The sequence below is a fragment of the Nothobranchius furzeri genome, unplaced genomic scaffold, assembly GCF_043380555.1.
Source record: "Nothobranchius furzeri strain GRZ-AD unplaced genomic scaffold, NfurGRZ-RIMD1 Scf054, whole genome shotgun sequence".
In the NCBI taxonomy this organism is placed as follows: domain Eukaryota; kingdom Metazoa; phylum Chordata; class Actinopteri; order Cyprinodontiformes; family Nothobranchiidae; genus Nothobranchius; species Nothobranchius furzeri.
The window spans coordinates 169,424-194,984 of NW_027223071.1; the positions used below are offsets into that span (position 1 = coordinate 169,424).

At 40.7% G+C, this 25,561-nt stretch overlaps 1 protein-coding gene and 1 pseudogene across 1 annotated transcript in view; one reads left to right on the plus strand and one right to left on the minus strand.

Moving 5' to 3' along the window:
* LOC139064852 (collagen alpha-1(XI) chain-like) overlaps positions 1–176 on the plus strand; it is a gene marked incomplete at its 5' end in the record, with an annotated part of 1,749 nt that extends 1,573 nt beyond the window's left edge. The window contains one exon of the mRNA XM_070547838.1: positions 150–176. Coding sequence (XP_070403939.1) covers positions 150–176 — 27 coding nt within the window. The remainder of the gene's footprint in view (positions 1–149) is intronic.
* LOC139064853 (collagen alpha-1(V) chain-like) lies at positions 57–23,729 on the minus strand (annotated as a pseudogene).
* Positions 23,730–25,561: the final 1,832 nt, after the last annotated feature.

Genomic DNA, 25,561 nt, shown 5'->3' on the forward strand with positions numbered 1-25,561 from the left:
ATCAATATCTATAAAGTTCTGCTGTATTATTCTGATTCATGAAAACAAGATAAAAACAAAACAAAAAAGTCACACTACACTAAACAGCTCTGTTAGATATAAATATATGGCGTAGATGTCAAAAATGGCTGCCAGAATCCTCCCTTCAGCAGAAACTGAAGAACATCACATCCTAATTTCTGGATCAGTAGCTTTCCCGGCCGTCATATCAGGATACAGACTGTTGCTTCAGGCATGGCTGTGGGTGTTGTGTGGTTTACTTACAGGAGGTCCAGAGATTCCTGGAGGACCTTTAGGCCCGAGCAGACCACGGGGTCCCTAAAGACAAAGACAGAAACACATCTAGGGTAAGATAAAACTCAGTAACAGGGAAAACTCAAGGTCTAAAACAATACTCTCAAATTCAACTACCGTATTTTCCGCAGTATAAGTCGCACCAGCCATAAAATGTATAATGAAGAAAAAAACATATATAAGTCGCACTATAAGTCGCATTTTGGGGGGAAACTTTATTACTTTTCTTACAAAATCTGAGACCAAGCGTTTCACATTGCAAGACAAGTACCGGTAATAATAACAGAATAAACAATCAGGGCGCAGCAGCGCGCCACGGTCTCCAGCAGAAGATGGCGGTGTTTCAAACCCTCCCAGTGGGTGGGGAGAGCGCCCGCAGTACCCCGCACGCCACAGGCTGCAGCAGGTGATGGCGGTGTTTGAAACCCTCCCAGCGGGGCAGAGGAGCTGAAACCTGGACCGGAGCCGGCCCGCAGCAGCGCGCAACGGTCTCCAGCAGGTGATGGCGGGGCAGGGGAGCTCATTCCTGGTCTGGAGCCGGCCCGCAGCAGCACGGTATACATAATTTGGTACATAAGTCACTTTGGTATATAAGTCGCAGGACCAGCCAGACTATGAAAAAAAGTGCAACTTATAGTCTGGAAAATACGGTATGTGAATAAATTATGTGTAAATATGCACAGCCAATAAAAATCAAAATGAGCTGTTAAATCTCTTTGGTTGCCATGGAAACACTCACGGGTTCACCTGGGAGACCCCTGGGTCCGACGTCTCCATCGTCTCCCTACAAACAGAAACAAGAGTGAATAAATGCTGACAAAACTGATATAAAGTAACACAAAGTAAGATTACTGAAGTATTTTAGATGTTTTTCTGTTTCAGTGCATACCCTCTCTCCATCTTCTCCTTGAGATCCTGGTGGTCCCATTGGTCCCGGGTCACCCTGACAAGATCCAAAGCAGAAGAAATCAGAACACAGAAAACTTCATCTACTTCCAAAAAACCCAAACAGTTATTCAAGCGTCGATGATATCACATGGATACATTACACATTACCAAGAACTTACCCTGTGTCCTTTGTCACCAGGCAAACCAGGAAGACCATCAAAGCCACGATCGCCCTGAGACGAACACACAAACCATAAGGCACAACGACTACACCAAACAGAATAGATAAAAAACACAAATAATTATTATTTAGGGAATAACCTGTGTTTTTATTTGACAAATATGATAACAGAGTGAATACTTTACTTTAGATCCGGGCTCTCCGGGCATTCCCCGAGGCCCATCAGCACCAGCGCGACCCTGAGAGCACAAGCAGACAATATTAAAATGTTTTAAAACAAACTTTAAATGTAAAGTTTGTTTTTACCAACTAAAACAACCCAAATAAGATTCTGTTTGGTCGTGTTTGCAAAAAAAGATTACAGGACCAAAACGACCTTATAAAAAAAAACACAGAGCTATCCTGGACCTCTGAAAAAACACAAGTGTTTGTTACAAATTATAATCTCTGTGTTAGCATGTGTAGAATCTGTGATAACAACTAGGGCTGCAACAAACGATTATTTGGATAATCGATTAATCGGATGGGGTCTCGACACGATTAATCGGATTACATAGGGACATTTTTAAAAACTGCTAGGGAAACGTTATTTTTCTCTTTCCTTCACTTTATTAAACACAACATTATTAGAAAACAGTTCAATAGCAGAAAAACAACATGCCATCACCTAAATTGTCTTATAAGGTGTATAGACAGAGACCCTAAGCTACACCTATCTGTGACCTAAAATGCTTGGTCCAAGTTAAACAGCTTAAAGAGCAAGTCAACCCCTACCAGAGTCTAACTCCACTCCCACTTCATGTTTGAAAAATGCAACACATGCTGTTGCCTGGCAGACCGAGAGGGCGGAGCCGCTAACAAATACACACACACTAAGGCTCACGACAGCATTGTGACATCATAATGTACCAGTTTACATCATAGCATACTTCTTAGCCAATAGCGGTGGCTGATTTAAATTAAAATACAGTGCAGAGTTTTTACCTGACAACGGCACAACACTGCCAGTTTTAGGCAGAATATTTAAATTTTAACTAAGATGCACTGAAGTGCCAAATTATTGACGATACGTGTCTGCAGCACGATTAGACACTCGTTTATTTAGTTTATCAGCAAAAAAAAAAGTTTATTTGGGGGTGACTTGCTCTTTAAGGGCAATTCTCATCTGTTTTGTTTGATCTCATCTGTAGACATTTATTATAATTGGGGATGTCAAACAACTAATTTTTAAATGTAATTAAACATAGGCTGTGAATTAATCAAAATTAATCACTATTTCCAAAAATGACTGAAAAAAACCCCAAATAAAACAAAAGTAAATGAATGCCATCCTCCTTGTGATGATGCCCTGGGCAACTGCCATAAAGTCACATCAAGAAATGCTGCTGATCATTCCAATGATCCCAAATAGACTCACATTAGGCCACATGAAAGCAACTGAACCCAAAAATATATTAACCAGTATATAACTGCACTCTCACACAACACGCCTGCAGCAACAGTTAGGACTCCTCCCTCCCTTTTAAAAGCGTTTTCGCTTCTGAGGACATTGTGAAGCCACATGTTAGTAGTCTGGCCCCGGTGTGATCAACCAGTTTCTGCGGGAATGTGACGGCGGAACCGGTTCGCAGCGGCGCGAGTCCAGTCCGTCCCCCCCCCCCCGCCTATCTAATAGCGTCGCGCTTACAATTTTATAGACTTTTTTTAACGAGCTTAGAGCATGTCTAGCCTGTGTAATAATCCGGGGCTTGGGTGAATCACTTTTGAAAAGTTTTTAACTTACCCGGACACCGAGCTCTCGCCTTCCTCGCTGATGATTCTGACATGCTTGCGTTTAAGACGCTGCATCATCACCGTTGTATCCCCGTGCCATGCTAAGTCTGACCTACAAACGTTGCATGTCTTCGCCTGATTTAACTGAAAATGCTCCCAAACTTTAGAAATTTTTACTTTTTGGGGGTCTCGCTGCTTCTGCCATGTTCCTCTTACAAACACCTGCCGGCTCTGCACCGGTCTGCGCGCAACGGCGGGCAGGAGGGGAGGGGGCTTTTGGAAGAGTTGCGCAACACAACGAATCGATGACGCAATTCGTTGCCAACGCTTTTAGTAATCGATTTTCATCGAATTTATCGATTCGTTGTTGCAGCCCTAATAACAACAAATACAACAAATAAAAACTAAACAGAAACAAAGTGGCTGTTTCTACTCACTCTTCTTCCTGATTTACCCGGAGGACCCAGCAACCCCTGTGATCCTCTGGGGCCCTAAAAACAAACAAACAAACAAATGTCTGTGATTGGTGGCCGGTATAAATGATCAACACCAGTTTGGAGAAGCGACTGGTTTACCTGAGGACCAGGATCTCCACTTTCTCCCTTCAGCCCAGAGCTTCCTGGACTTCCCTACAACAAATGAAACAATTAATTTGTTGACATCCATATTTAAATGAAAACAATTACATTTGCAACACAAAACAAAATCATAAAAAAATATATGTGTCTGAAATCTTTGGGCGGGCGCAGTTCAATGAAACATAACAATAAAGAGTTCATGAATAATCTGTTGAGTAAAACATTGTTAACAATAAAAAAAAACCTCTTGGTATAAACAACAAAACAAAGGGAAACATACCACAGGTCCAGGGCGCCCGGTGAATCCCATTGGTCCAGGAGGTCCTTTCAGTGCCATCTAAAGAAAGTTACATCTCTAAATCAATAGTGATGATGTGGCTGTTTATCAGGAATCTGTGGCAGAAATCTTCTTTCTAAATCAGAAATATTTTCTGTAGGTTTTACGTTAGCAGCCTGTATTAAACTTTCAGCCCAAGTTTCAATTGTCACAAATTTAATTTGTATTTTGGTGCATTTTTCTAATTAAAATGGCTTTTTCTATGCAAGGAAAAATAAAACCTGCCCAAAATGGTATAAATCTATTTCTAACTGGGTAACAGTAAAGCATCAGACATCCCCTAAGTGCACAGTGAACAGGTGACATAAAAGTTTCTGACTGACCCTAGCCTGAGACAAGATGGCGGCTGCCTGGGCCTCCTGTGCAGAGACAACGGGACCCTTATCGCCGCCGCCCTGCCAAAACGGAACTGCAAAGAAAGGAAGAAAAACAGAAGATATGAAGCAGATCCGTGTGTCGAATCGGAGAAAATATAACTGAACAACAAAAACTAACAAACAGAACCCAAAATGTCTTTGTAAGATGTAGCTGATTGACCAAATTGTTTGGTTGAGCGACCATAATGAAAATTCCATATATCAGTCCGAGTTAAACACAAAACGACTAAATCTAGTGAAAATGCAGAATCACACCCATGATCAAAAGGTACAAGTGACTCACAGGAAGCATGACTGAGGTTCCAGGAGGTCCAGGGACTCCATCAGCCCCAGGCAGACCAGCTTTACCAGGAGGACCCTGCAGGGTGAAGAGGATTGATGAAGCTGACAGAAGTGCAGAAAAAGCTCTAAAATAGCAGTAATTACACATTCCTCAGAACTACTGATGCACAAATCTGCCCTGAATAGAATAAAGAAGAAAATATTACTTACCCTCTCTCCAGGGTCTCCCACAGAACCAGGAGGTCCAGATGATCCAGGTGGTCCAGACGGTCCCTTGAAAAGGAAATGTAGGATTTTTATATTTTTCAGCAGAGTAGAAGTGCAACTTAAAAATACCAGTTGAAATGAGGAAAATCATAAGGTCTAATAATTTTCATAAAGACTAAATAAATATGACGGACTTACTGCAGGCCCTTCAGGCCCTGGGGGACCTTCTATTAACATGCCCTAAAATGGACAAAATAAATAAAACAACTGAGAATTAAAAAAAGAAAGAAAACAGAATGCACCTTGCAGAAATCTAATAATAGGAAATAATTTAAAATATAAACACAATAAAACAGAATACTTCTCAAATATGAGCTGAATAAATAACTGGCCAAAAACCTTGGAGTCTTTCTCCAATTTTAACTTCTAATTATTGGCTCCTTTAAAAACCCAGAATTCATATCTTATGATGGAGTAAAGTTTTCATCATTTAACAAAATCAGACCCTCTAAATAAAAAGCTCAAGAGAATTTGCGACTCACAGGCTCCAAAACAGCAGGTTCTCCCTTTTCTCCTTTCTGGCCTCTAAAGGCGGCCTGAGGGAAAACACAAGTACCCAGGAACATAGTTCTGTCATTATAAACATACTTACACAGGAAACTGCAAAGCAAAACAAAAGTCTAGTTCATTCAAATATACGACAGGCACCAAGAAAATAAACTAAAACGTTTCCTGTATTATAGTAAAAGAACAAATTTACAACCTGTGTTGTTGTGAAAGGCATGAAAGCCTTCCTTCAAACATCATTGACTATTATGTTTTCCACCGAGCGGGTCCATTACTTTTCAACACTTATTGCATGAAAAAGCTTAGCAATAACAATAAAAAGCCATACACTGAGAAAATGACATTATTGACAGTTTTACTTAAAAATGCCTTTTTTTCAGTGTATGTGAGAGCTACTGCTTACATTTATTAGTATTCCCAACAGCTTTTACTTTGGTAACAGCTAAAGCATTATTGTCATTGAAAAAGTCAGTTTCAACCACTAACACACCTTCAAGGTCTTGAATTGCATTCAAATATGTGTTCCTCTTTGACTGATTGAGCTTGCCGTAGAAACAACTGAAATTTAAAGTTGAACATTTTTAGCTTAAAAAACAAATTTTATTTAGTAAAATTTAACTAGAGCAATATCGTATGGACATCGGGGACAGTTCAACTGGATTGGCAGACCGGGGTGGTGGTCCCTCTATTTAACCCTCCCACTGTCCTAATGGGTATGACCCCGCGAGGAAAGTTGACCATTGAGCAGGGTTGATGGTTTATCCCTTGAGGTCCACGTGACGGGGGTGAGGAGTGAGCACCACCTCACCCCCGTCACGTGGACCTCAAGGGATAAACCATCAATCCTGCCCAATGGTCAACTTTCCTCGCGAGGTCACCCATAAAGACAGTGGGAGGGTTTAAAAGGGGGACCGCAGAATGTGTTCCAACTACAGAGGGAGGAGCAATATGGTTTCCATTCTAGCTTTGGAACACTGGACCGGCTCTTTACCCTTAGGGCATCCTGGAGGGTGTGTGGGAGTTTTCCCAACTAATCTACAAGTGTTTTGTGGATTTGAAGGTGTTCGACCGCGTACCTTGGGGGGGCCCTGTGGGGGGTACTTTCGGAGTATGGGGTACAAGACCCTCTGATACGAGCGGTTAGGTCCCTGCATGACCGGTGTCAGAGCTTGGTACGCATTTCCCACAGTGTCAGGCTCGTTTTCCGTGAGAGTTGGACTCCGCCAAGGCTGCCCTTTGTCACCGATTCTGAAGCTCTTGATTTACTAGTTGATCTACGTTCCTACCCTCATCTATGGTCACAAGCTTTGGGTAGTGACCTAAAGAATGAGACTGCAGATACGAGCGGCCAAAATGAGTTATTTCCACAGTGTCTGGGCTCTCCCATAGAGATGGGGCGAGAAGCTCGGTCATCCGGAAGGGGCTCAGCGGTGTAGACCCGCTGCTCCTCCACATCACGAGTAGCCAGTTGAGGTGGCTCGGGCATCTGGTTAGGATACCCTCTGGTGAGGTATTCTGGGTAAGTCCAACTGGGAGAAGATTCAAGGGAACACCCAGGACACGCTTGAGGGACTATGTCTCTCAGCTGGTCAGGGAAGTCCTTGGGATTCCCTCGGAGCAGCTGGCCGAAGTTGCTAGGGAGGGGAAAGTCGGGGCCTCCCTGCTTAGGCTACTGCCCCCGCGACCCAACCCCGGATAAGTGGACGATAGTGAACGATTAAACAAAGCTTGTTGACATTATCGCTACTATGGCAGGTTTTGGAAAGAGGGGGTGGGGGAACACAATTTAAAGGCAAGTGTGGTGTTGTTAACCACTACAAATAAGAATTTCTGTCTCATTAAAAAAAACTTAGTAAATTTAAAAAATATTTTCCTGTATTGAACTGTGACAGGTAAAAAACTCAATATCATCTTGGAGGACACTGAAAACAATTTGTTGGTTGAAACTGATTTTTCTTTTTGCCTCAGCAGCAAAATGACTTACGCCTCCCTCATCCGTCACAGCGGACAAGGCGGGCCCCATGTAGGCATCGACCTCTCCGGTCTCTGGTAAGGGCTCATTGTAGTCTCTGTAGGCATAGTCGTATTCCTTAAGGCCCACATCTCCAGTCACATACTCCTCAGTGAAGACTTCTTCACCAACATCGCCCGCTTTGGTGGCATCTACCTCCTCTCCCACCAAGGCTGGTTCGACCTGGGGCTACGATGGGTTCAGTAAAGCCGCAATAGGAAGGATACAGAGGTCCGAAAAGGAAGAATTAAACAAGGGAAGAAAAGGATGGAAGAAGCAGTAAGGAGATGAGCAGGATGGAAAGATGTTAGTAAAAGAAGATGAACAGCAACAACAAGAAGGTATGAAAGAAAGGAGCACATTCAAATAAATTAATCTTACCTTTTGCAAATATAATGTGACATTAGGACAAAAAAAGACATGTAGAGCTCAGAGATAGTGCCTAATGTTGATCCAGGCTGACTTTTTCAGATGTGTCCTGTCACTTTAAGTCTTATGTCAATTACTTAATATTCTCTAACAGCAGCAGGTTTTCACCAAAGCCTTTCATTATCGATCCATGAGTATTCATATTTATTTATGAGTTTGAAAATAAAAGTACATTCTAATCAACTTAACTTAGGTTCAAGATATCACAGAAGAGATAAGAACAAACTTTGTGAAAACGGGCTTCTTCTATCTGCTGTACCATGCAAAGCCAAAAACGGTATCTTGCGTCTGTACTTACCATACATGGTATACTACAAATAAAAATCCATTGGGAATATATATTACATTTTCTCAAAAATAAACAGGCAGAATGTAGCACATTCAAAGCCTTTTGAACACAAACATGTTAGATTTTTCTTTTTGTTGTTTTTACCCGAGTAAACATAGCTAAACATTGTAGCATTAAAACGTAATATCAAAATAAATCCAACAAACTAAAAAAATACAAACGTGCTTTATGTTGCAAATGAGCTGTCAGATACCCATCTTATTTCTAAACATAAATACAACGAAGTAACTCATTAACAACTGTGTTCTGTTAAGTACTTTCAAACAAGAATGCATTATATTCATCTGCTTTTGTTTCTGTGGTTAAATATGAACATCAAATACTCACATGTGGACCTGTTTTCCACAAGATTTTTGTTCTCATCTCAAGATGCCAACAATATCAACCAAGATTCTTGAGATGAGAACAAACAGCAAATCTTGTTAGAGAAAAAGAGAACCACATAAAAATATCTGATGATAAACGCAGATGAATGTGGTACATTCTTTTTTAAAACACGTTTTCTCTCACATCTTGTTACAAGGCATCGGTGCCTTTAATAGATTAGTGTGTGTTAGAAGAGTAAAGAGGAACAGAGGTATTACTACTTTGTTAATCTACTTAAGACTGGGCTCACAGTCATACAGGTACACCGTTTTCATTTGATTCAGTTGGTTCAGTTGTATTGGTTAACTTTAGAGATCCTGGATTTTACTAACCTAATCCTATCTTATTCTCTAAGATATGTAAAAGCTAGATTTGATGTGTGTCCGTTTCTTTTTACCTGTACAGGTATTTCTTCTTGTCCAACCACCTCACCGTCTGGCTGTGGGACCATCTCTTCATAGTAATAATCAGTCTCTGTAGGGGTGTGGCCAGCCTCAGAATATTCTGTGTCTACATCCTGATTGGTCAGGTAGACAGGAAGTGGTGAGCAGGGAGGAAGTAAGCAGATTTGATTGAGAGCAGGGTTAGTTTATAATCTGCTTGTAAATCATGAGTAAAAAAGAAGAAATTGGAAAGCAAAATAAAATTGTGATTGCCAGACAGACACATTTTTGTTTCACTGGCAACTCACAATTTTAAACCTGTAAAAATTAATTTTAGAAAAGAAATTTCAATTAGGCTTGGATTGAATTATCAATGACTTTAAAATTTGCCAGATGCAGAATTTTAACAGTTATTGACTTTTCTCATCTGAAATTTCTTTTCATGCTTTTGTTAAACCATTTTCACTGTTTTAAGCTCACAAGCCAAGTTTCCAAAAAGGGTAAATATCCATCCCTTAAGATGGAAACATTACAGCTTGATGCTTCAGCATGTTTAGTTTCATCCATTGAAGACCAAATAACACAGAAACCAACAGCCTCACAGAACATTAACCAGCAACACATTTAACTTGATCAACTCCTGAACATACACATTTTTCACCTTAAAAAAAGAGGTCAAACTATGTAGTGTCATAAAGTTAAGACTCAAAAGTTCTCTAGATTCTGTGAAGCTGTTTTTAAGAAAGACGTTTCTTAACCATAGAAATCCATGCTCATTTGTTTGACCATTACTTTAACTGTTTCCATAAAGAAGAAAAACAGAGTCCTCTAGCTGCTCAGGTTTTAAGATCCAGTTTTAGTATGAGATCAAGTAAAGAACAGTGAAGCCATGCTTCAATGTGCACCGCTGGATCATATCATACAAAGAAGTTGGGAAGGTTGTCAGAATGATAGGATATATGGAAAGATGAGAACGCAGTCAGCTTGTTAGCCTGATTTGAACCAACTTCCAATCTGACATCCAACTTGTGCATCATCAAAATGTGCATGGCTGTCGACCTAAAGCAGGATCGACTAGTCATGAAACACGACAAAAATAAAGAGGCATATAAAGATTTTACTTTGATGATGGTCAAGGCTGATAAACAGACTGGGAAGACGGGACAAACATCTCTGGACATGTTGACCCAAACATGAATCTTCATGTTGTACCTGTTGGGGAATGTCGGTTCTCTTAGCTGGGACCGAAGCTCCCCGCAGTGCAGTCTCACCAAACGGTGGGAAAGGTCTGTGGTGGGACTTAACGTTGTTGTCCATGTCCTTGAACTTTGTGGGTCTGAGCAGCGTAGGTCGAACAGGGGCACGTGTTGGAGCTTCTTTTGTTGGGACAGAAAACTTTTTGGTTGTTGGTTTGATCGGAGGGACTTTGTTGAACACACTTTTAGCTATTGTCTTCTCTTTCAGCTCTGCTTTTTCTTCGATGTTTGCTTTTGGAGATTTGGTGGCAGAAACCTTTGTAGGTTCTGGTTTTGTTATTTTTGTGGGTTTCGGTGCTTTAGTAGCGACTACATTAACAGCTGACTTGGCCGTGCTATCTACAGAGTTCATTTTTGTAGTGGTTTCACTTTTTGCCTTATTTCCAGCCACTTTGCTAACATCTTTCTTTTTGGCTTCTGAAGAAACTTTGTTGTTCCCATTTGCTTTTGCTGCACCATTGACTTTATTTTCAGCTTTGCCATTGACTTCAGTGGTAGTTTTGCCATTTCCATTGGCTTTCTTTGTTGTAGTTTTACCTCCGCCATTTCCATTCACCTTAGACCCAACCGTAGCTTTTCCATTTCCATTGGTTTTCTTCTCGGCAGAGGCTTTTCCATTAACTTTTGTTTCACCTACAAGCTTCCCATTTTTGGCCTCAGTTTTGGCATTGCCATTACCTTTAGATGCACCACTGGGTTTCTTTGGAGAAGCTGTTTTACCATTGCCATTCTTAACTGGGACAGCTGTGGTTTTGGCTTTAGTTGCTGTTGTTGGTTTGATCTTTGACAAGAAGATGCCTGCAGCAGTGGGTTTAGCTTTGGATGGCTTAGCTGTAGAGGACTTGACAGCTTTGGTGGGCATGGGTGGCTTGACGACCAGTTTGTAAGGTCCAGACTTGGCTGACTTAGCTGGAGTGGGTTTAGTTGATTTAGTGGGAGCTGCTTTCCCACTGGGTGCCTTCTTCTAATATCCACGATTATAATGTTTAGTATGAAGAAGTGCATAGACAAAAAACATAGAGAGGGTAGAAAATGACAAAGATACACAGAGGGATTGGGAGGGAGATGAAAAGCACAAACAAGGGATTGACAGAAAGAGAAAAAGACAAGAGTGGATGTTTTGAGACACAGTGACATAAAGATGGCTAAGGCTTGGACGATTTGCTGAGACTGTGCAGGCATTACTGGATACAGCAGACGATCAGGTTTTAAAATACATCTAAAATAAACAATATTATGAAAAACAAACCTATAATGCACAATAAACAATACAATTTCATTACTTTGACTTAAGTTCTAAACTGGTATTTTTGCTGTTCTCTCCAGTAATGCCATTCCCACTGTCACATGATAAAGCAGCATCTTTGTTCAGTTAGGAACTGGGCACCATGGTTTAGTAGAGGCACTGAGGATGTGAATGGTCAGGTAAAGGTGGCTGTTTAACACACACACACACACACACTAGTCACACAACACAAAAAGCTCACAAATTATTCACCTGTTGGGTAATAAAGCATGAAACAGTTGAACTGGAAAACAGAAAAGGTTCCAGCTGTTCAGCCATGCAAAAGAAACAACTCAGAAGACATGCAAACACGTGCTTTATAAAATGATAAAATGTGGGAAAAAAGACCATACACAGGTATTTTTTGTAAATCATGCCACTACTAATAAAAAGATAATATAGTTTAAGATCTAAACAAGCTTTCAAGGTGAAATGACAACCCATAGATGTAATACAGCACCAATGGATTTTTAAACTAGTATATAAGCATTCACAGTCCATCATACAAACCTTTGATGTAAAACTAGGCATTGAATATATCTCTATTTTGAAATCTATAAAAAAGATAATCAGATGATGCAAAACTAAAGTAAGTGCATGCGGTGTTCTTAAATCTCCGTCACAAACATGCAAGTAGCAGGACAATAAGGATCCTTCATTAAACAATCGTGCAAAATTAAGAACCCAAACAGAATAAGTTTATTTTAAAATAACATGCAAGGAAAGCAAGTAAAATGTGTGAAACACCAGAAAGAATCAGAAAACCAAAAGTATTAGTGTCTTCTTGTGTGGTTATGAAATGGTATTTATGTATAATGTAAAAAGGAAGATCAAATAACTCAGGTTTTCTAAACTTAGTTGTATTTGCATATTCTCTTTTTATATTACATTATATGATGGAAACTGTAATTATATTTTCTCAGAAATTTAATTTCAAAGACTTTTAGTTTAGGTCTAAATTGTAAAAGAACAAAATAAAATAGTTGGACAAATTACTTCTACAAGAGGGAGTAATAAAAAAACATAGAAAGTGTGTGTGTGTGTGTGTGTGTGTGTGTGTGTGTGTGTGTGTGTGTGTGTGTGTGTGTGTGTGTGTGTGTGTGTGTGTGTGTGTGTGTGTGTGTGTGTGTGTGTGTGTGTGTGTGAGACACAGCTGGACCTTCAGTTCCCCAGTGCCCTCACATGGCCACGTGTGAACACACATACTTAAAAGACAACATGTGGATGACATAAGGACAAAAATATCACAAGGTGCAAAAGTAATCCTGTGTGACACAAGTAGATGAAATAAGGCGAATGTGTAGGAGATCATTCTTAATGAGGAAATGAGACATTAAATAAAAGGGAAGTATGAAGTGATGAGAGGCTTTCAGAAGTTAAATTTAAACAACTTTTATAAACATTTCCAAAGAATTTTTTTCAGCAATTATGATAATTTGAATTATATTTAAATGATCAGAATGTGTTTTTGTTTGAATGCTCCTCTCATTCTCTCATTGCCCTTCCCTTCCACAAACCCAACTAGTGTCTTCCCTCTCTCTTGCTCCCACTTTACCTGCTGCTTGTGGTCCCCTGGTTGGGGAGAGGGGGATGAAGATGAGGAGGGAAGGCCTGTGGTTTCCTCATAATAATATGGATATTCATGGTCATCCTGCTCCTCATCAAAGTACCAAAAAGAAAGAAAAGGTGGAGGTTTTGTTTGGTTGTAAGCAAACAACCAAAGCAGTGGGTTGAATGGGGCAGGAGGATTCATGAAAGCAGGTGAAAAGCAGAAAGAATGAGAGACTGCAAAGGCCAAAGGTGAAAGACCAAAGTCATGTGTTGAAAGACTGCACCAGACAGCAAAATAGACAGACACAAATTAAAGCTGTAATTTCTCAGTTCATCAGAGTCTGCACAAGTAGCTTATAGGTGTTGACAAAAAGATGTCAGCAGAAAATCAACCCTGATGAAAGAGAAAATCATAAACAAACAAAGCCAATGAATATAACCACACTAACTTATATCCATTCAAGAAGCAGTCATCTCAACAGATTCAACATGACAGAGTAAGAGTCCTCTAGCAACCAAACGTTTATACTGGGTGTTTCTCAATGTCAAGGCGCCTGGCCTTGCGAGGCGATGTCTTGCGAGGGCAGGCGCCTTACTTACGAGGACGCTGCCCTTCCTTGGTCAACGAAAACGGTTAAATGGAACACAGTGTTTCCCTTACATAGGCATAGCCGTGGCAGCCTGCCATGGCTGAAATCCCAGCGCCACTCCTACAAGATCCTAAGTTTTATTGAAATTTTTTTGCGCTGTTTCCCAAAGAAGCAGCGGGAACTACTCTGTTGTTGCTTGTGATCACAGCCGGCAGGCAGCAAGGAGGAGGAGGCAGGGCAGGGTGGTTACAGCTAGGGATGAGCCGGATCCGGTATGCTCTAAGTGTTTTTCTCCCCAGAAGAAGCTACAGTGATGTTCTACTGAGCTGTGGTGGCCTCATGGAGGGGGCCATCGACTAGCACACTGCTGCTAACCACTTAAACATTCTCCCTCTCCTGATGATAACTTTTTGCTTTCCTTGACGTTGGATGTGCTACTACTAGTTTACCCGTTTAATTATAGATTCACTAGGATAAATACAATAAAGTTTATCTCTCACCAAGTAGAATATTTACTAAGAAATCACAATGTAACCACAGACACATTGTTTGGTGTGTGTGTGTGTGTGTGTGTGTGTGTGTGTGCGCGCGCGCTCTGTCTTCTCGATCCCCAGTGAGTCGTGGTGGATGGCTGCTTATACTGAGCCAGGATTCTCTGGAGATTTCTTCCTGTTAAAAGGGAGTTTTCCTCTCCACTGTCGCTATATGCTTGCTTAGTATGAGGATTGCTGTGAAGTCACTGACCCTAGTCAGTGACTTGATGCAATTTGCTGGGTTCCTTATATAGGAAACATTTTTTCTGATTGGCTTAATGAACTGACCTGGATTGGAATGTTTATTATGTGAAGAGCCTTGAGACGACTCTTGTCGTGATTTGGCGCTTTATAAATAAAATTGAATTGAATTGAATAAAGCATTTTTGACGAATACGAGCATTAAACAAGTAAAACTCGTAAAAATCTGTAACCGTGCTGAAGGAAAATCCTGATTGGGTAACTGACTGTCTTCACGCTCTGTGATTGGCCAGTCACATCGAGCGCCCGCCACGCACGCACACAGACAACGGATCTCTCTGCGCTTGCTTCACTGTTGCACATGTTTCTTCTGAACTCCCTAGGTTTTCTTCAGCTCGCCTCTTTTTCGGTTGAATATTTAAAGCTACTTTTTTTTTTGTAACGTATGTGGTGCATTTGACAAGACAGAGCTAAAAACGGATTGCGTCGCGTCAGTCACTGCCTCCGCTCCGGTCGGGTTTTTTAAATTTTAACTCTCTCTCTATCTCTCTTACACACACACACGCACGCGCGCACACAAACACACACACACCTTAATAAACATTGTTTTGTTTAACTGTGTGTGGGAAAAATGCCAACAACGTTAGGAAAAACTTCTGTTTAATCAAATTAAAATAAAAACAAAATTAAAAAGTTGTGTCTGGTTCTAGTATTTCATATTTCCTAGTTCCTACTGCATGAGTTCAGATGTATTAATTCATGCACTTAAATATTAATGTTCTTATTTAATTGAAAAACTTGTTCTGTAATAGTTCCTTTACTATTGTGATAAAAATGTTTAATCTCAATTCTGAGGCTGCTCTGTAAACTCTGTAAATAGTTTTCAAATAAACAATAGCTTATAAATAAACAACTTCTGATCAATCCATATCAATTTCAGATTTAAAATAATGTATTGATGTATACCACACCCACTAATTTCCAAATTATAAATAGGAGGTGCATTCATCGATGTCCTTTGATCCGCATTAGTGATGTTTTCAGCACCAGAACAATGAAGCAAAGAAACAGATTCCTGAGTTTGTTAGTTGTTAGTAATTTTATTTATTAGGTGCATCTGACCTGTTCTATTTTTCTCTGAAATGAGAACAAATCAGTGCTTCTATGGGTTGTTTCCTCTCGGCACTAGAAAAATGTACTTTATTATAATGTTCACTGTTATGTATCTTGATGTTCTTAACAAATAAATTAAATCAAAGGTATTGGTCAATAATGCCTAGGGCTGTAGCGAAGCCTTGACGAAGTCGACGGCTCGATTCTAAAAATTTGTCGACGTCAGATCCGGAAGTCGACGCACCGCGCTCACTTGTTGCATCCCCAGGAGTTTGTAAATAGAGGAGGAATCTGCCTGTTTTTCCTCTAGTTCGCCCTCTTCTCCACCTTCACTAACATCTCCGCCAAATACAGAAGACCCGGAACAACGTCCGTCCACTACTAGATTATTTTCCTGTTTTGCCCCTTCGTCTCCCAGCAACGGACAACTTCCGGGGTCAGATGCGCTGCTTCGTGTCTACCGCAGATGTAGAAAATCACCGGGAGTGCTTCTCCCTTCATTAAGGAGCTTCTTTCAGACACGAGGAGAGCTGTTTTGGTGGTAGCAGTCTCTCCTCCGTGCTGGTCTGTTTGCTGCCGGGTGTTTTTGGTTTATTTAAACTTGGTAACTTGAACTTAATGTTGGTAAAGCTACTGTTAGCATCTTCGCTAACAGCTTCTTGCGTTGGGATAAGCTGTTACGTTTTGGTTTAGAGTTCATCTTTTTTGTGGTGTAGATCTCCCTTTTATTACATTTAGAGTGTTGTGGGTTTTCGGTTTAGTGTAAAATATCACCTGAGTTTGGTTTAACCCGTAAGACCACTCGCCTCACGCACATAAGTGACCAAAACAAAGCAGCATGGAGACACTATATCTTCTACCACCTCTCAGGCAGCAGCCTGCACTCCCAAGTTCTACACGTCATCAGAACATAACCAACCAACACAAAAAAAGCAGTGTTATACAAAATGGAAGGCCTGTAGTGTTTATTCTCTTACAGTAAGAATTTATCAATTTTTTTGAGGAATTTATTTGAGATTTTCTGGTTTTTGTTAATTGTGCAATAGAAAAATAATCATTAGATTAATTTTCTAAATAGTCATTAGAATAGTCGACTATTCGATAAAATAATCGTCAGAATAATCGTTTTAAAAATAATCGTTTACCCCCAGCCCTAATAATGCCAAACATGTACATTTGTGTTTCAGTCATTTTTATACTGGCTTAAAAATACTTCATTAAGTCTACTAAGCATGGGTGTAGAAGGTTTTTAAGAGGGCCAGCCCAGTAATGATCTTGGACCAAAATAAAGGGGGCAGAAAGTCAAATAAAGGGGGCAGAAGGAGATGTTTTTCCCGACACCAAGAAAAATTAAACGCCAAATCCCCCTGCAAAGTGTGTCACAGAGTTTAAAACAAAAATTATTCTTGTGCAAATATTGGTGTAATCACCTTTAATACTAGTTATTAAAATGCAGCAGTTGCTGGATTGGTGCAGTTCAAAGTGGAGTGCATCAAATAAAACAATATTAACATAAAGGTGAGACGTGTCATAATTTCACCCCTCCCACCACCACCACCACAGCTGGAAAAATTCCTAGGGGAAAGACTAGAAAAGACTTGCATCACGTGACCGCAGCTTCCACAGCGGTCACGTAAAGTCATGTGGCACAGGAGATTACATTATATTTTATACGTATTAGTTTCAATATAAATATATAACGACTCGAGCCTTTTACTTTTTAAATTGTGTATATATTTGTTAAATAAAAAATATAAGTGAGTTACTAACTGCTAGCCACCGAAGCTGCAACTACTAAGCAACTAACCAACCATAGATAACTTCTTTGTAGGGCTGCTCGATTATGGCAAAAATAATAATCACGATTATGGTGACTGAAATTGAGATCACGATTATTTAGGACGATTTTTCAATTTATGTTGATTTTATTTGTTTTTATTCAGTCATAAAATTGCTCAGGGCACAATCAGGACAAAAATAAGAAACAAGATGATCACTAAAATAACTCCTGATTCCCAGTATAAAAAGACCAATATACTTATAGCTCATAGTTTATGACCCAAGGTCTATAGACCTTGGTTTAACTCATTTAAGTCTAACCAGTACAGACCCAAATACCAATATCTTGCAAATACTGACAGCAAGAATTATACAGTGGCATTTATAACAAATAAACACAAATAAATTGATGTTCACAAAATGTTGCATAATACGTTTTTAGTCGTGTCAAGGTGCTGCTGGAGAGTGCACTAGCACCGTGTCCTCAGAGAGATTAGTTATTATTTATCAGCGTGAGGAACTTATTTCTATCTATTTCTACCTTATTTATAAACTATTTATTTACAAGTCCATCAATTAATGTAATAATTGTCCCAACCACAGCTGCACCCCCCACCCCCCAACCCGGTCTCACAGCAATCAGGGCAAGCTGCTCGTGTGTTTAGCACGCCGCACGCGCACATTTAGCCGTTTTAGTGGCTCAGGAGTCCGCAGGTGCGGTGTGTGTGTCACTCGCTCTGGTTACTCCAACAGGGAGCCGGCTCTGAGAGCCGTCTCTTTAGCGACCGACACATCACTACATCATTCCCTTTCCTAATGTCCTGAAGAACGGTCCGGAGAGCAGGCGGAGTGTTTAGCTAACCTGCAGGAAATGTCGACGACAGTTATCCAGAAAGTAGCTAAGGGTTACCAGAGATGTTTCTGAGGTTTTCGCTAGGTACTTTTAAGTTAAAAAGTCAAGAAGGGGGTCTGAAAAGCTGCTAGAAATAGCGTCAAAGTCACAAAGTTGGCAACACTGTGGGAGGAGCGCTTAATTTGCAACTCGGCGCAGCGCAGGCGGGAGGAGCAAATAATCGGCTTGTTTTGTTTTTTATAATCGTTCAAAACTCAGATCGTAATCGTGATTAAAATTCGATTTATTGAGCAGCCCTACTTCTTTGGATCTAAAAAAAACATTTAAATTAGCGGACTTACTTTTAAATTTGAAAATTGTCCCTGAAGTAGCTGCCGGCTTCTGGTCCGCCGTCTTTTTGAAAATGCAGAGGTGTATTGTGGGCAATTTTTGACCAAGGCTAGGCTACAAGACACCTCCCGTGTATCCTGCTCAACTAGCGGCTAACAAACGGAGAACACACGCCTCGGTAGAACATGAACATTGGAACACGTCTTGGCGGCCGTTGATCAAATCAAATCAGATACTTTATTAATCCCAGAGGGAAATTAGAGTTTCAGTACACACAGTTCAAAGAGTTGGTGACTGTGGTCATTCGCAACCCTGAGTCGCGCTACCTTTCTATCTCCTAGGCAACCGGGGCGGGGCCAAGACATCAAGGCAAGGTTCCTTGGCATTGAGAAACACCCACTGATTCAGACCAGGCATGCAAGCTTGGAAACATGTATTTTGAATGAATGAATGCAGATGAAATTTATTTGTTTACATAAATCTGTGATAATGACGATGAGGAATGTCGACTCTGGGAAAAGCTTGCAAAGCCTATTATGCATGTGATGTGCACAACCAGTCTCAGAAGACCCCTCCTACATCAAACTTTAGCCAAATTTTATGTCACAACTTTACCAGAATAATCATCTGAATTTAATTTCCATAAATTATGTGTTCAGCTGGTTCTCTTCATTTCAATCTATCAGAATAAAACAAGGAGGGGTTCATGTTTTATTGTATCATCCTTTTCCCCTACCTTTCTGTGTTCCATTGCAGTAGAGCGGGAAACAGTGACAGCTAGTCCACTACTGAAAGTGTGTATCGTGATTAAAATGTCCATTATAGTGGGAAAAGTTTTGTAAGGAACATGACTATCCGGCTTTTCTAAATATCAGGAGCAAGCTTGTTTATGTGCAATATTTCAGTGATTACAATCTCAGATGATGTAATCACTGAAATATTGCACATAAATTCCCACTGCATGTTGGCAGTGTGCAGGAGTACTGTTCTGCCTCTTTGGATCTAGCTCGATCTGCATCTATTTGAAGTAAACGATGAGCAACATAAGTTTATTCTAAATACCACAGGACACACAGATTGTGATGGTGAGGGGAAAATCGGATGGATACAACCTGTTGCTGCTGATGAGACGAGGATGCACGAGGAAGACAGAAAGGGTGAGCAGGACTTTGATGATGTTATCAGATGACCCAATCTGAGCCTGAGGACCTTTTAACCAGCCTGTCCATCTGCTGAAGCTTTGTTACTAAATATAGTTAATGATAAATAAAAAATCTAAACAATTTTCCTTTAAAAAGGTAAAAGGAAAATGGCAAAATTACAAATATTTTTTTTTGTAATGGGAAACGTGAGTAAAAACCACTGGACCACACCACCAGTGGCAAAAAAGTGAATAGAAATGTCTACGCTGTTGGGTGGCCTCTGGTATTTTGTTGGACTTTTAACTTATTGTAAATATTTCTCTTCTTTTTTTTCCCCTGATCTTCCCTGGGGCCACACTGGGGGCATCAGTGGCGCTGAACAGCATCAGAACGTTGCAAATTCAAATATAATCCATACAGTCTATGGGTTTGATCCAAACTGGCAATGGCACCCAACTTTTCAGGTGGTGGTGTGCTGCTAAATGCATGACAGGGTTATATTTTAGCCGTGGGCCGCTTTTTGGGATGCGTCAATTTCAGCAAATAACACAGGGCTAGACAGGAATTCACACTTGGTATCAGTGTAATACGTCCGGTAATTTTCAAAATAAAAGCCTATTGCAGAGATGTGCTTTCTTATCTATGTAGATAAGATAACATCTATACGTGTGATCTCACGGCTTATTTAGTCCCAGTATCTTTCAAGAAGCGCAACAGCGTGTTTTTCTTCATGGATGTGATGTCCTTTTTCCTCTTCCTGCTTTAATGGTGAATTAAGTCTTAAGGGATTTGATGACTTCACAAGCCCAGCAAGGAGGACGTTAGAGATGCCGCATCGCTTGCAGTGTGGATTAACGCACCTAGTAAAAAAAAACGTCTTGCTGCAGTTTTGTGCCGCTGATGCCCCCGGTGTGGACCCAGGGTTACGCTACAAAAGCAGCCATTTATTTTCAAGGGAAAAAGGTTTAATAAAAAAATCCAATCTAGATGCAGTTAATTTTTGTCCTTACATTACTTTGTCATTCAAGTCTATGGAGAACATGACCCTCGTAAATAAAGTCCCCAGACTCTTATTGGGTCAGCTTTACTGGAGCTATAAATGAGCCTAAAATTAAAAGTGTACAGCGTACAATATCCGTCTGAGGATTTTTACTTTAGGTCAAATTACTCATTTGTCTTGCTAGTTCTAATTAGATTTCCATGTGGCTGTGTGACATTTTGTAACTACATAAATGTCGATCGAATTTGGGAAGAATAATGGTTATTCGAGCTATTCTACCTTGGTGAAACTTATATTTGCATGGACTTGTTCTGTGGTGTTACTCACGTATGTGTTTGGGTCCTGAGCCTGGGTCTTGGGAAGAGGGGAGTCACAGTCAGGACTGTAGTGTTCACAGAAGTCATAGGCCGCCTGAGGGTTGGAGGCAATTAACAGCTGCTGGATGTCTCCCTGTAAAACAAACAAAAACAATTATAATTTATTGATGATCTCAGACTCAACAGAAATGTTTAAACTTTGTAGAACCAGTGGAAGTGCTTTCAGTCACCTAACAATAAGGTTTACTTTCTCAAGATTCTGACCTGGAAAACCTCCTCATCAAGCAGACGAGCTCCAAACACTGTGATGCCATTGGTGTCAATCACAGCATTGTTGCCCCGGGGAAGAGGACGGGTCATCTTCTTCTTGCAGTCCAACAGCAGAGTCACGTTTTTCTTGGAAACGGAGAAGGCAATGCGATGCCACCTAGTGACAGAAGAAGAATCCGTGAGCAAACATTTATGTCAAATAAAGAATAAAGAAACCAACCATCTCCTACATCATGCAGATCATACTATTCCTAACCACCACCACCCACATAACCACAAATAACTCATCTCAATCAGTCACAAACTGGTGTTGCTGGTTACTGACTTGCCATCAGCCAGGTTGATGCCTTTGAAAAGCGGGTAGTCCTCAGGAGCTGGCTTTCCATTCTGGTCTTCGTACAGAAAAACAGGCGAGCGTCCCATTTCAATGCCCAGTTGCTGAATGCCCTGCTCACTGTAGATAGAGAGGAGGAAAGCTTGGAGACCAGCCTGGGCCTTTATCAGAGCCATGATGGAGAAGTTCTCTGGGAAACGCCCTAAAGGTGGAAGGAAAGATAAAAAACTTAATAAATATTAGCAGAAAAGGTAGAAATGCCCCAATAAAAAGATTTAATAAATCATATAAATGTGCCCTTTAGAAAAAAGTGTGTTTAGATTACCCATACCCTGTGTATAAAATATAGTGGCTCTCTGGTGCTGTGAATAAGTGACTATACTGAATACTTGAATAAGGGAAATAAAATAGAAAGAACTGATCAAAGATACAGGTAACATCTAAATGAGAAGTGATAGTTCACAAAAAAGTAGACAAGACACTAGGAGCTGTGTTTGGTGGCACCGCTGAAAATAAAGCAATGAGAGAAATTCACCCACACTAAAATGCATCAGAACGAATCAAGATGTGAGCTAATAATAACAGGCTGTACAAAAAAATAACAAACATAAAAAGAGCTGGAAATCATTTTGTACTTAAGAAGATTTTACTTAACATAAGTGAGGCTTTTTATTTTCTATTCACAAGTGCAGAATCACATAATTATCAAATTAACAAATCAGAACAAAGCACAAACTTTCTCTCTGAAATTTAAAAGGCTTCAAAATTAATTCAAAGCTAAGCTAGTTAGCAAGCTGCAATAATTACGTTTCACATTATAAAACAATCCAAATCAAATGTACGTTATTAATCCCAGAGGGAAATTAAGAGTATTCAAAATACTCTAGCCTCGAATTTATAAGCAAACCTTTGCTTCACAAAACAAACGTTCATCGTATCTTTCATCTAAATATATCATCATCATCAAAACTTACATGAATATATTAATGGGAGAAATCAGGACAAAGAAGGCGGAAAGTCGTTTAGCGATAGATAGCTAACATTAGCTGCTCGTTAGCTAGCTAGAAAGCATAAATGTTTGTATTCGCTACTATTTCCTGTCCTTTACTTAATATTACGCAGTTACTCACGGTAAAACAACAAAATAAATGTTAAAAAACCGCCAACTATCTATTATGACAAATATCTTGGCTTGTATCCGTGCCCATAAAAGCTAGCTTAGCCCTAGCCTGAAGTTGTCCTGAAGGTCACGTGCGCTTCCTCTGAAGTTCAACCAACGAATGAATGATTGAATGAATGAGGCGTTTTGATAAGATGTTTTTCATAATTCTTCTTACAAAAAAGTAAAGCATTACTGCACGTCTTAATGTTTATAAATATTAAATAACTTTTATTTTGACTCAAAAATTTTTTACTTAACAAAATTTCACATTTAAACTGGAATAGCCAGGTAATTTATGTTTTTCTATTTGTCATCCGTTCATATAAAGCATAAAGATTTGTTTCTATGACATTTAATGAGATTCACTACTTTGTCCACTACAAAAATAAAAATTCCATAAAAATTTTTACCATTAGAAAATATGAAGAAAAAACCATCAATTTAGTATCTCTTTATGTGAAATCATGAAACCTATATTAAAACATGACTTAGTATATACAAATAAATATCTTTATTGTGAAGCAGTCACCTTAAATACTATGCATCAGTCTGAGAACTACCTGAGAAGAGCTGCTTGGTGGGGGCAGAGATCTGGGCCTTCTTGGTGATGCGGTAAGCATGATCAGGGCTGCTGGAGCGACGGGATGTGCAGAAGCCAGGGACTTTCTTCACACCCTCGGGGAGAGAGGGAACCTGCAGAGCCCGCAGCACATCAACTGGATCTGATAAAAGAGAAACAAGTGAAGAAATTAATTTTATTGCTAAATAAACAAACAATGAACACTTAATCAAATGTTATGTAGCTTAAACTTGACGTACAATTACAATTTCATACATACCATTAAGCAAGCTATAGTTTGATGAATAATGCAGCTATTGTTTCCAACAACTTTACAGCTCTACTGACCCTGCTTTTAATAAAGTTGATGTTAAATGTTTCAGCTGTACTAATGTGATACGGGATGTAGTATGGGAGGTGTTCACTGAACATTTAGGTAAACTATAAGAAAGGATGCTCTGTGCTGGAGGAGATGGGCAACAGTCCAACCACCATTTATGAGCGAGTGCACGGTGGGCACAGCAAAGCTCAGCTTCCATCTGAATGAAGACGATCTCGTCTGTTAGCAGCTGGGACGAGTGGCTGTTGATGTGATAAAGTACTGAGTCAAATTAATATTTATTTGGTATCACAGTCATGTTACTATTCATATGACATAAATATGGGATCTAAAATGTTGAAATCCACACAAACTCCTGTGATGCTCTAATATAACACTAATACAGAGTTAGACAGTGAGCCAGTCTATCATCCTGTCACACTCTAAACTAGTTTGCTTACCCACCTCCAGTCTGAGCTGCAGCCTCCTGACACACTTCAAATAAACAATACCGACTCTTTAAAAAAGACAAATTTTATTTACACACAAGTGCTGACATAAAACAAAACATGCATCTCAGAACTAACTTGAACACACATTCCCATATTAACGCTGTTTTTTAAATAATTGCTCATTCTAACATGAATAGTTTCATCAGTATCTCTTCATGGCTACTCTGCCCTGCTGTCTAGGAACATCACTAATAACTAAAGCAAAATCAACAAAGGTTTAAAAACCAAACACTGGCATGCATTACAAAAGTATAACTTAGGTCGTCGTCGTCTTCCTCCGCTTATCCGGGTCCGGGTCGCGGGGGCAGCATCCCAACTAGGGAGCTCCAGACCGTCCTCTCCCCGGCCTTCTCCACCAGCTCCTCCGGCAGGACCCCAAGGCGTTCCCGGACCAGATTGGAGATGTAACCTCTCCAACGTGTCCTGGGTCGACCCAGGGGCCTCCTGCCGGCAGGACATGCCCGAAAAACTTCCCCAGGGAGGCATCCAGAAGGCATCCTGACCAGATACCCAAACCACCTCAACTGACTCCTTTCGATCCGGAGGAGCAGCGGTTCTACTCCGAGTCCCTCCCGAATGTCCAAGCTCCTCACCCTATCTCTAAGGCTGAGCCCGGCCACCCTACGGAGGAAACTCATTTTGGCCGCTTGTATTCGCGATCTCGTTCTTTCGGTCATTACCCAAAGCTCATGACCATAGGTGAGGATTGGGACGTAGATCGACCGGTAAATCGAGAGCCTGGCTTTCTGGCTCAGCTCCCTCTTCACCACGACAGATCGGCTCAGCGTCCGCATCACTGCAGACGCCGAACCAATCCGCCTGTCGATCTCCTGATCCCTCCTACCCTCACTCGTGAACAAGACCCCGAGATACTTAAACTCCTCCACTTGAGGTAGGACCTCTCCCCCGACCCGGAGGTGGCAAGCCACCCTTTTCCGGTCGAGAACCATGGTCTCAGATTTGGAGGTGCTGATCCTCATCCCAGCCGCTTCACATTCGGCCGCAAACCTACCCAGCAAGAGCTGAAGGTCAGAGCTGGATGAAGCTAGGAGGACCACATCATCCGCAAAAAGCAGAGACGAGATTCTCCTGCCACCAAACTCGACACACTCCACACCACGGCTGCGCCTAGAAATTCTGTCCATAAAGGTAATGAACAGAACCGGTGAAAAAGGGCAGCCCTGGCGGAGTCCAACCCTCACCGGGAACAGGTCCGACTTACTACCGGCTATGCGGACCAAACTCACGCTCCTCTGGTAAAGGGACTGAATGGCCCTTAACAGAAAGCCACCCACCCCATACTCCTGGAGCGTCCCCCACAGGGTGCCCCTGGGGACACGGTCATAAGCCTTCTCCAAATCCACAAAGCACATGTGGATTGGTTGGGCAAACTCCCATGCCCCCTCCATCACCCTTGCAAGGGTGTAGAGCTG